Below are 12191 nucleotides of genomic sequence, written 5' to 3'. Positions count from 1 at the left end.
TTCAAAATTGGGGAAAACACACATACGACTCCATAGAACTAAACTCATTTCATGAGAATTTACAACTTTGACTCTGTGAAAGACCTTATTTGGAAGTTTGAGATAGGCTCTGAGCCAGGGGAAAGGTTGGCAAATCGCACATCTGATGAAGGACTTGTATCTAGACTGTAGAACCTCTGGAAGGAGGCTGGAAGATGACTGTGGATGAAGTACCTAATGCATGAGCATGAAGACAAGAGTTTGAGTCTCCAGCACTCATGTAAAAAGCAAGGCTTGTTGGCCTGCAGCAAAGAGGAGACAGGCGGATCCCAGGGGCCCACTGGCCTACCTGCCTAGCCCAAACAGAGAGCTCCAGAATCACTGAGAGGGCCCAGGGCCTGTCCTCCAAAATAAAGTGAAGATGCAATTGGGGAAGATGATGACATGTACCTCTAGCCTACACATACACACACACACACACACACACATACACACACACACACACACACACACACACACACACAGGAGTCTTGCACCTCTAGCCTACACACACACACACACTCACACACAGGAGTCTTGCACACACCCATGGACACATGCACACACACACACACTCACACTCACACACACGCACACAGGCACAGGATCACAAAACTCTACAATTAGAAGTAAACAATTAAATTATAAAAGACTTGGTCAGACATTTCTCCCAAAAGATACACAGATAAGTATATGGAAAAAATTTCATTTACTATTAGAAAATGTCCATTAAAATAACCACATAATACCTGTAAAGTATAAAATAATAGTACCAAGAGACACTGCCCATACAGCGAGCCAAGTCCCTCATCCACTGCTGATATGAGAGCAAGATGACAGGCCATTCTAGAGCAGAAAACAGCAGGGCTTACAAAGTAAACTGCACTTCTGTGGCTCGATCTGCAGGATCCCAGAAGGCCACATGTTAGAGTCTATCTCCAGCCTTGTAGCTGTGGTGGGACATTTAAGAGGTGGGGCCTACTGGAACTGCGAGCTCCTTGAAGAGGCTGATTCTGGGTCCCTTTGAAGAGGGCTGTGGTATTCTTCCTTTCTTACATTCCAGCCATTAAGAGGCAAGCATTGCGCCCTACTTCACAGTCCTGCAGTGATGGATGGCCTCACCATGACAACACGGCCAAACAACCATAGACTAAAGTCTCCAAAACTGTTATGAAATGAACTTTTGTAATTTTTCCTTTTGCAGTGTAGGGGATTGAACTCACAGCCCTCTATGTGTTAGGCAAGCAAACACATTACCACTAAGCTATACCTCGAGCTGCCTATCCTCCTTTCTCTCTCTCTCTCTCTCTCTCTCTCTCTCTCTCTCTCTCTCTCTCTCTCTCTCTCTGTGTGTGTGTGTGTGTGTGTGTGTGTGTGTGTGTGTGTGTGTGTGTATGATGTAATGGGGAGGTCAAAAAACACCTTGTATGTATAGGACCCTTGCTTCCATCAAATCAGTTCCAGGGACTTACTCAACTCAAGTCATTAAGCTTGTTGACAAGGGAAAGGTCATAAGACTGCTTAGCACCTTTATCCGCTGGGCTGTTTTGCCTGCCCACCTACCATCGTTTTCACTAGACTGTCTCAGGTATTTTGTTTCATTGCCAGAAGGATGACTAACATATGCGTGAACCCATATGATCTTGGAATACTCAAGAGGAATTAACTACTGATTCTTGCAATTACTTAGATGGACCTCGAATGCTGCTGAGGAACAATGCTATTACTGGGCTATATACTTTCTCCCATTACATAATATTCTCATGACCAAAAGGAAAATAAATGATAGAGTGTCAGATTGTCAGGTCCAAAAGAAACTCAGGACAAATGGCTATCTGTGGTGCTTCTTAGCATACAAAGCAGAAGCTGGCCTCCAGGTGTGCTCAGTACCTGTGGCTCTTCTCATATCGCCTCTACCTTAAACTTCTCAAGCTCATGGGTTTCCTATCCCACCTTCCTATATAACCCTGACATTTCAGCCATTCACTCTCTTTGTCTTCCTCTCCTCTCCTCCCCTCTCCTCTCCTCCTCTCCTCTCCTTTACTCTCCTCCCTCCTCTCCTCCCCTCCCCTCCCCTCTCCTCCCCTCTCCTTTCCTCTCCTCTCTCCCCTCTCCTCTCCCCTCCCCCTCTCCTCTCCTCCCCTCTCCTCCCTCCCCTCCCCTCTCCTCCCCTCCCCTCCCTTTCCTCTCCTCTCCTCCCCTCTCCTCCCATCTCCTCTCCTCCCCTCTCCTCTCCTCCCCTCTCCTCCCCTCCCCTCTCCTCTCTCCCCTCCCCTTTCCTCCCCTCCCCTTTCCTCTCCTCTCCTCCCCTCTCCTCCCATCTCCTCTCCTCCCCTCTCCTCTCCTCCCCTCTCCTCTCCTCCCCCTCTCCTCTCCTCCCCTCCCCTCCTCCTCTCCTCTCCTCCCCTCCCCCCCCCCCTCTCCTCTCCTCCTCCCTCTCCTCTCCCTTCCCCCCTCTCCTCTCCTCTCCTCTCCTCCCCTCCCTCCCTCCCCTCTCCTCTCCTCTCCTCTCCCCCTCCCCTCCCCTCTCCCTCCCCCCCCCCTCTCCCTCCCTCTCCCTCTCCTCCCCTCCCTCTCCTCCCCTCTCCTCTCTCCCCCTCCCCTCTCCTCTCCTCCCCTCTCCTCTCCTCCCCTCCCCCTCTCCTTTCCTCCCCTCTCCTCTCCTCCCTCCCCCTCCCCTCTCCTCCCCCCCCCCTCTCCTCCCCTCTCCTCTCCTCCCCTCCTCCCTCCCCCCCCCCTCTCCTCCCCCTCCCCCTCCCCCCCCCTCCCCCCTCCCCTCTCCTCTCCCCCTCCCCTCTCCTCTCCCCCTCCCCTCTCCTCTCCTCCCCTCTCCCTCTCCCTCCCCTCCCTCTCCCTCTCCCCCTCCCCTCTCCTCTCCTCCCCTCTCCTCCTCCTCCCCTCCCTCCTCTCTCTCCTCCCTCTCCTCTCCCCCCCCCCCCTCTCCTCCCCTCTCCTTTCCTCCCCTCCTCCTCTCCTCTCCTCTCCTCCCCTCTCCTCTCCTCTCCCCCTCTCCCCTCCCCCTCTCCTCTCCTCTCCTCCCCTCCCCTCTCCTCCCCTCTCCTCTCCTCTCCCCCTCCTCCCCTCCCCTCCCCCTCCCCTCCCCTCTCCTCTCCCTCTCTCCCCCTCTCCCCTCCCCCTCTCCTCTCCTCTCCTCCCCTCCCCCCCCCTCCCCTCTCCTCTCCCCCTCTCCCTCCCCTCCCCCTCCCCTCCCCTCCCCTCCCTCCCTCCCCTCTCCTCTCCCCTCCCCCTCTCCTCTCCTCCCTCCCCCTCCCCTCCCCTCCCCTCTCCCTCCCCTCCCCTCCCCTCCCCTCCCCCTCTCCTTTCCTCCCCTCCCCTCCCTCTCCTCCTCTCCTCCCCTCTCCTCCCCCCTCCTCCTCCCCTCTCCTCTCCTCCCCCTCTCCTCCCCTCTCCTCTCCTCTCCTCTCCTCCCCCTCCTCCCCTCCCCCTCTCCTCTCCTCTCCTCCCCTCCCCTCCCCCCTCCCCTCTCCTCTCCCCCCTCTCCTCCCCTCTCCTCCCCTCTCCTCTCCTCTCCCTCCTCCCTCTCCTCTCCTCTCCCCCTCTCCTTTCCTCCCCCTCTCCTCTCCCCCCTCTCCTCTCCTCTCCCCCCCTCTCCTCCCCTCTCCTCCCTCCTCTCCTCTCCTCTACTCCCCCTCTCCTCTCCTCTCCCCCCTCTCCTCCCCCTCTCCTCCCCTCTCCTCCCCTCCTCCTCCCCCCTCTCCTCCTCTCTCTTGCTCCCCACCTCCCCATCTCCTCTCATGGCCTGGTCCAAATGCTGGCCATGTTTAGTCTACTTGCTCTCCATGCTCTGAACTCTTCCAGAGGCCTCTGGCTGTGCTCTCCGTCATACTGACAATAAAAACCTTCCCCTCAATCAAACCTTGAAGCAGTCATGTCCTCGCTTTATACACTGATGAATTTAATGGGTGTCAGGGATAATGGGACAGTAGAATCCTTTAAGAGAGAACCATGATGGCTCCTTGTCATAGAATTGTGTACATCTTGATAGAGATCACAAACACACACATGAGACACACAACTGCACAGAACTAAATGCAAACACATAAGCGAGTGCACATGAATATGGAAAACACGCATAATGGTGGTGAACAACTTTGAGAGAGAATTGGAGAATTGGAGAGGGGAATGGACTATCTCTAGGCATAAATTCTGACTTATCAACATATAAGATTTTAAAGATGATTTGATTATAGCATGATAGTAACTAAAGACAACACAACAAAAGGAAATGAGCGGCTAATAGCTCAGGCTCCTTACTTACTAGCAGATGCCTACACCTATCTTGTAAATTGACCCTATCTTAACTGTGCTGTGCCATGTGGCTCAGTATCTTTCCTCAGTCCGTATTGCTTCCCTTTGCATCAGCTGGCGACTCCTGATTCCGTCCTTCTTCCTCCCAGCATTCTCAGTTTGGCTCTCCTGCCTAACCTTATCCTGTTTAGCTATTGGCCAGTCAGCTTCTTTATTAAACCAATCAGAGTCATACATATTCACAGTGTACAGAAGGATTATTCCACAGCATTTGTCTTTTGTTTGTTTGTTTGTTTTTCAAGACAGAGTTTCTCTGTGTAGCTTTGGATCCTATCCTGGCTCTGTAGACCAGGCTGGCCTGGGACTCACAGAGATCCACCTGCTTCTGCCTCCAGAGTGCTGGGATTAAAGGCACGCACTAACACCGCCCGGCTTCCCTTTATTTGGATAATTAAAAAATCAAGTTTTTAACCTTAACAAGGTAAAATTATATATAGCAAAACAGTGATTAAGTAAGAATTACATTTACAATATCCAATTCATTTCTATTTGGCAAAAGTAGAGAAAATACTCTATTATTTCTTTTATCTTTGTGACTCTAAAGTTTATACCTAATTTACCTTTTATCATAACTAAATAAAATGTTAAATATGACTATCTAGTATTCAACTCCATCAAAGACCCCAGAATGGTGCAATGTTACCTAACAACAGGCCTGGAAAGTAACCTTAGGTTCTTCTGTAAAGTTGAAGCATACAATTTTGGTCTATAGGACTAGTATATCTGACAGACATTTCTGAGAATCAGAGAATTATGAAGAACTGTCCTACCTTGTCATGGCAAAGTTTGGAAGTCACAGTTTTGTTTTTTTTTGTGTGTGTGTGTGTGTGTGTGTGTCCTGCTGAGCCAGTCTGGACAGTATACTGTCAGCAATTGAAGCAAGGGCAGTTTCTTTGACCACATGGCTAGCTTTTGCCATAAAGGAAAAAAACCCTCCATATGGAGTTTCTTCAGGGCCCATTGACTTCTCAAAAATAGATCCAGTGCTGCCAAGAGCAAATGTGTCTCACTGTCGTGAAAAGATGTTTGAAGTGTTTGAAGATCAACTATGAATCTAAAAACATCTGTGTATCACCATTCAAAACATACCTAATATGACTTTAAGTTTGACTATTATAGACAACTATTAATCTGAATTTTAAATTATATACTACATTTTAAATGAGTTGCATAAGCACACTATACCAAACAGTAGAAACATACATATAGTACAGTAAAAAAAAAATACAACTTTAAATATGTATTTAAAAAAATCTAAGGAACAAGGTGAAGACTGAAAAGGAAATGGCAGTGAGACAAGAGAGGATCACTTACGTGTCCAGAGGAGACTCCAGCACTTCACACCAGACGCCCATGACCTGCTCCTAGGGTGTGTTTCTTTAACAGACCAGAGAGTAAGTTCTGATGGAATGGTGTGATGTCACCAGCACCTTCAGAATGTTTGAGTTCACTTAGTTACCGCCAGTGAACTCCTCACAGTTGTGAGACTGAGCTCTGGGGAAGCTGTGAGAAAGCCTTGAGGGCGAGTGCGGAGCAGGTACTCACACGGGTGAGTGTCACTGTGCGCTAAGCTAGACTGAAAGTCAGGGCTCAACTGGGTTCATTCAGAGAGTCTTGGAGGTGTGTCAGAGATCGCCTGGGAGTCTCCAGAAGGACAACTTCTGAAATGATGGAATGGAAATGGGTTTTAGACTAAGGGAAACAGACAGCAGGAAGTAATGTGAACACAAGGGAGAATAAAGTGAAAACAGGGAGGGTGTTCGAGAGGAGTCTTGTCTACCAGTGACTGCCCTTGAGAGGGAGCCCCAGGAAGATGATGTGGGACACATGGCCTGCATGCTTAGGGAGGTTTAACCTCCTGTGGATATGAAATGATTCACAGAGACATGGAATGAGGTGGGGGCAATGAAAACGGGTGTGAGGTCATCCAGCCTGACACTATTGGAAATAGGTCTAATGCTCAGTAGCCAATCTTCGCATTGGCAAATCCACAGTGGTGCACCCACAGCCAAGAGACACACACAAGGAAAGTCCTCAAATCACCTTCTCATGTGTAAAGGAGGTGAATTATAGGCCTTCCCTCACAAACTACCAGGCTGACTGAGGTCTTTATGCACTGATTAAATCCTACTTTCATAAAGAATTAAGAATGGGGGCATATAGCTCCATGGGAGAGCACTTCTCCAGCATGTGTGAAGTCCTACATTCAGGTGCCATCAGCACCAAAGAAAAAACTTTCAGCTACCATTGAAAATGTGACTACTCGTGCAACTTTTCTTATTATTTTGTTTTAGAAGGAGGAGGTTACAGAGAAATAGCCTATAGTTGGAAACAGACTGGGCCCCTGCTTTGCTTCGGAACCAAAGAAGAGAGGATTGATTCCTTTATGTCTACACCAGTCACCTCAGACTCCACACCAAGGCTTCAGAAGCCAATGAAGGGTCAAAAGAAAAAAGGGCACAGGAAAGTGAAGACAGGTGTGTGTGGCCCTTGGACTTTCCCCTGGTCTCAAGATGAATGAAGGATGAAACAACATGGGCACCACACCTGCACCAATTCTCTTCCAAAATACCCTGAGTCAAGGTCTACAGGGGCATGGCAGGGGTGTCCCGGCTAGCCAGGAGATCGCTTCTTGTTTACTTTTTATAGCTACGACAGAAGATCAGAGATGTCATCTGTTTCCCCAATATTGTCCAACAAGCACAATGATTCATAGAAGGAGGTGCCAAACAATAGTGTGTGCTTGGCAAAAAAAAAAAAAAAAAAAAAAAAAAAGGGTACATAGGACTCAACTCCAAGCTACATTTGTAGATAAGTGCATACGGGGATTAGGAGTATGCCTCTTAGATGCCTTCAGCTGTTACATGTAAATCCCTCAATGTGTATGAGAGCAAAGAGCCCGGCACTGGCCAAGAATGTCCCTCTTGTGCTCATGTGGGGTCTTCTCTTCCTGCAGCTCCACAGGCCAGCAGTATTCAGGCCTCCAGAGATGCCTCTGCAGGGGATGTCTCTGAGCAGAGATCCAAGAGGAAGAGGGGACAAAGCAAAAGGAAACTGGAGAATATCATGACCGGTATGTGTATGCATACCCCTTGATATTCATGTCCCAGTATGAATGAAACAGCATGGCCACTATGCCTAGTCCCTCCATCTTCCCAAACTGTCCAAAATCTAGTCCTACAGGGTCATACCAAGAGGTGCCAGTGAGCCAGGACATCACATCTTTGGTCACTTTTGTAGCTATGGTAGATAGAAAATCACCAAGTTCATCTGTCTCTATAGGGACGTCCTGCAGGTAGAATGAGCCAGGGAAAGAGGCACCAGAGAGCAGCCTGTGCTTGTCAAAGAACAGAATATAGTAACTCAATTTCCAGTCTCCTTTGTAGATGAGTAAATGCCATTCTCCCAGATTCTTTCACATGTCACATGGAATTATGAAAAGGAAGAACCCAGCAATGTCCCAGTTGTCTGTCTTGTGGTCATGTGATGTCTTCTCTTCCTGCAGATCCAGAAGCCTGCCTCATTCTTGCCTCCAGTGATGCCTCTGCAGGGGATGTCCCTGAGCATCGAACCAAGAGGAAGAGAGTGCAGAAGTCAAGGGCACTGACAGATGTCAAAGCAGGTGTGTGTCTATGACTCCCGGACATTCTTGTCTCTGAAGAATGAATTGCAGGTGAGTGACTACTTGTCACTCTATCCTCATGAAGTGATCAGTTCTTCAGTAATGGTCAGGAACTTGCCAGTGGATGGACACACACACACACACACACACACACACACACACACACACACACACTATGGACACATCCATGCTTACTGAGAAGCTTTTATCTCCACAGTTGCCCAGGACAGCAGCTTTCAGGCCTCAGGCACAGCCACCTCTGCAGCTACCCCTGAAGCTGCCTCAGGCACAGCCACCTCTGCAGCTACCCCTGAAGCTGCCTCAGAGCTGAAGTTCTACAGGAGGAGGACCAAGAGGAGCATATGGACTGTGGAGCGCATCGAGGGGACAAAACTCATCATAAACAAGAAGAGAAGACTCAGTTACCAGCCTGAGGACCTTGAAGCCTTCTACCGAATTCTGGGTGGGTTCTATCAACTGATGCTTGCACACTCACCAATGAGTAGTAGTTGTGTGGAGCAGTGGTCCAAACCTCGCCACAGTGCTCATGGGCTGTCACCTGATACAGATGAAAGGCCCCTGGTAATGTAGAGATGAACCCTTTGTGGTGTCTTCAAAGGGAAGAAACCAGGCTCCTGAATATGGAAGTCATGGTGCTTCTCTACTCATAGATCCACACCACCAGTCAAGAAGGGAGCAGCAAATGTCACTGACCCCAGCTTTGGGGATTCACTAGAGGGGAGACACACAAAAGCCCAAACATTTACAAATAAAGTTGCTATCAGCTCTAGATGGCATTGCAGGAGGGGATCAAAAGGGCATGGCACCTACAGGTGGGGCAGGAAGATGACAGGAGTAAGACACAGGTCTCTCTGAGATGAAATCAAGTCATAGGTCTGGAACCAAGTGTGGCAGGTAAATTACCCATACAACATGCATCAGTCACAGGCAGCTACTCACTCTGTTTGAAACGAATGAAAGAAACCATATACACATACATTCAGTTCCTCCATCTCCTCAGCTGACTCCTGTGTTCAGTGCATACACGTGGCTCTGGGGAGCCATATTGGGATCAGAGGAACAGAATGCTTTAACCACTCGAACACAAGTTCAGACTAAGGGAAACTGCAGAACGGCATATCCTGTGCAAGAGTTCTTTGTCTGGGCAGTGCTGGCGAAGGACACATGGGATCCTACAAGTCTAAACTAGAAAAGAGTGCCTACAGGAAGGAACTTAAAGATAGGTAACTCCTGTGGAGCACGGAAAGCTGGTCACTACCTCAGAGGGAGAGGAGACCCAGGAAAGAAGGGAAGGGGGAGGCTGTAAGCATGGAGCTATGAACACTCCATCTCTGCCCAAGGACTCAGGCACCACACAGAGCAGGGGAACATGGCACAGTCCCAATATGGTAAATGGCAGACTGTGAGGGCATAGAGACCTAAGGCCTCAACTAAGGTACTGAGTGGAGGAAAATTTACCTTGGAAAGCTATGTTAAATCCTTTGGTGGAGAAAAGTATCAAATGCCATCACTGATCAAGCTCAGGAATCAATAACTGCAAACTTCAAAATACAAAACAACATGACCGTGTCAATGACAGGGCAAACTATGTTCCCGATAAGAAGGAGACGCCTTTTTAAGAGAGGGCCTGCTTACTCTCAGGAGCCATCTCAGAGAGACAGGTCTGGAAGCCACACATTACCCAACAATAGCACATGTGACCCATCAGATGGGCACTCCAAGTCCCTCTCATGCTTGTTTTCTTTGCAGAGGATCCTGTGGTCCAGAACTTCTTGGCAGCTGACATTTTCTTCAGGGTGACAGACAAGGTACTTGCAAGCTCAGATGTTCTACAGTCACAGCCCTCAGGGGAGAGGCAGAAAAGATAAGACTTCCCCAGGCCAGAATAACCCAGGGCTGCTGTCAAGGACAGAGGCAGGAGACACAGGCTGCCCAACCTTATTCTATGCCCCAAACTCCTTCAGGTTTCCATTCAGCTCACATTCACAAATAAAATGGACTCCAGTCCCCATTCCGTATCACTGGAATATAACGATCAGATGCAGAGGGCCCAGCCCCCCCCCCCGAGATTTCTTGCCCTCTTGTCTACTGTCTTCCGTCTCTAACCAGCTCTCTGCCCACACAGTACCTGCTGTCTATGGTGGTGGAGTACTTTGGCCGACTTGGGCTCCCTGGACATCTCTACAACAGGATCCACTTCTTCCTGGCCCTGTGAGCATCTCATGGGGACCAATCTGTCCAGTCCCACTCCTGAGGCTTCCATCGCTCCATCAGGACTCAGGGGGACCCATAGCCACAGAGTAGTAGAAACTTTCAGGGGAGCATGTAGGGGTGGGAATAGAGGGCCCTGACATCATGAAAATAGTTAAGGAAGAAATGGAAGGTTCCTTTTCGTGGGCTGAGTTCTGATGGGTCCTGCAGACTTTGTATCAAGGATGCCCTGGAGAAGGTCAAGATCAGGGTCACCCTGAGCAGATTGCTTCCCCACCCTGTTTCCAAAGCTACATGCTCCCACCTGCCTCTGACTGTCACAGATAGGGGCATGAACTTCCTTTTCCCTGTGGCAGCTACATCGCCTGTGACATGGAAGAGGATGACCCCATATCCAAGAGGAGTATCTTTCAATTTCTGCTGGGCAGAGACACATGGCAAGACTTGTACAAGGACTTCCAAAGGCTGCAGAAGGAGTTCCTCCAAGTCATAGATTACCGAGCCTGGGTCACACGACAGGAATGTGAAGAGGTCCTCCAGGGTTCAGCCAGGGGAATGGGTGGACAGGGTCACGCCCAGAGAAGAACAAGTATTGGCCTGTCCTCCTGGACTCACCTCTCACTTCCCTTTCAGATCCAGAACCAGAACCCACAGCACTGGGTCTGGAGCCGGGTGCGCCAGAGCGCCCCTTAGGGTCCCAGGCCTGGGAACCATCAGCAGGGCGTGGAGCACGGGGCTGCATGTGAGCTAGGTGAGCGGAGGTCTGGCCAGGGGCTCCACACGCATGGGCTGTCTCTGTCCTCTGCTGTCCCCTGTCTGGAGTGTCCTCTTGGATGGGAGAACACGGGGTATGAGTACTGCTGGAGTACAGGAAGTGTTTAAATCCCAATTCTTCAACTGATTGCATCAAATGACCATGCAATCCAGGACACAAGGCTTCGATCTGCATGTCCTTTTTGTTGTTGGGTTTTTTTTTTTTTTTTGAAACTGTCAGAAAAGGTTTTAAACTGACATTGTCTAGGCTTGAACTCCTGCTTGAGCTCAGGTGACATTTTAAAATGTATCTAGATTTAAAATGTGTCTCTTGGGAGAGAAAAGAAATTCCAACCTCTGCCCCTAGGTTTTGTATGTTTAGCTCCCACATACAGTGAAGTTCACTGACCTGGGCCCCTGAAGGACATGACCAGGTCCCATTTCCATGGGTAAATGAAGTCATGGCATCTCTAGTTTCTGAAAACAGTGAGATTTCTGGGAAGGAAAAGGAGGGAGTGGACAAGGAATTCTGTGATGAAGTCACAACCGTGACACAGCCAGAAACAACCCTGTTTGGCACCATACCTCTAGACGCACTTTGGTTACTTCAAATTTCCTTTTCTGTTTAGATTTACAAAGTAGGGAAAGAACACCAGTGAATGCCGAAGGCCCTCTACATCCTGGCATATAGTTGTGCTAAAATAACTTACTAAACACCCTGCCATGCTTCAGGGTATGACAGAGCCCCATCTATCTCAGGAGGTCAAGAGTGTTGAGGAATGAGTTATAAACCCATTTGACCTGGGTAGTGGCAGTGCACACCTTTAATCCCAGCACTCAGGAGGTAGGAGCAGGAAGATTTCGTGAGTTCAAGGCTAGCTTGGTCTACAGAGTTCCAGGACATCCAAAGCTACACAGAGATATCTGTTTCAAAGACAAAAGAAAGGGAAGGAAGGAAGGAAGGAAGGAAGGAAGGAAGGAAGGAAAAAAAGAAGAAAGATAAACCCCTTTTGGTAGAAATTTTACCTCATCATCAGGACTTTACTAGAATGGTGAAACTCATCACACACACACACACACACACACACACACACACACACACACACACACTTTACTAGAATGGTGAAACTCATCACACACACACACACACACACACACACACACACACACACACACACACACACACAGAGAGAGAGGATTCAGGGATTCCAAAACCAGAAGGGCTACTTGGGGGTTT

General features: G+C 49.2%; 2 protein-coding genes across 2 annotated transcripts in view; both read left to right on the top strand.

The window, feature by feature from the left end:
* The window catches only part of Bcl2l11 (BCL2 like 11), a 641641-nt gene that overhangs the window by 467199 nt on the left and 162251 nt on the right, over nucleotides 1-12191 (top strand). The gene's annotated exons all lie outside the window — the stretch shown is intronic.
* Nucleotides 6731-10952, top strand: LOC127221474 (uncharacterized). The gene is given in 9 exon segments (XM_051183430.1): nucleotides 6731-6828; nucleotides 6997-7124; nucleotides 7304-7420; nucleotides 7853-7969; nucleotides 8187-8432; nucleotides 9740-9798; nucleotides 10116-10201; nucleotides 10558-10732; nucleotides 10835-10952. Coding segments are annotated over 9 exon segments (1083 nt in total). The 5' UTR covers nucleotides 6731-6733; the 3' UTR covers nucleotides 10895-10952.

The sequence above is a fragment of the Phodopus roborovskii genome, unplaced genomic scaffold, assembly GCF_943737965.1.
Source record: "Phodopus roborovskii unplaced genomic scaffold, PHOROB, whole genome shotgun sequence".
Lineage (NCBI taxonomy): Eukaryota > Metazoa > Chordata > Mammalia > Rodentia > Cricetidae > Phodopus > Phodopus roborovskii.
This window is presented reverse-complemented; position numbering and strand designations above follow the sequence as displayed.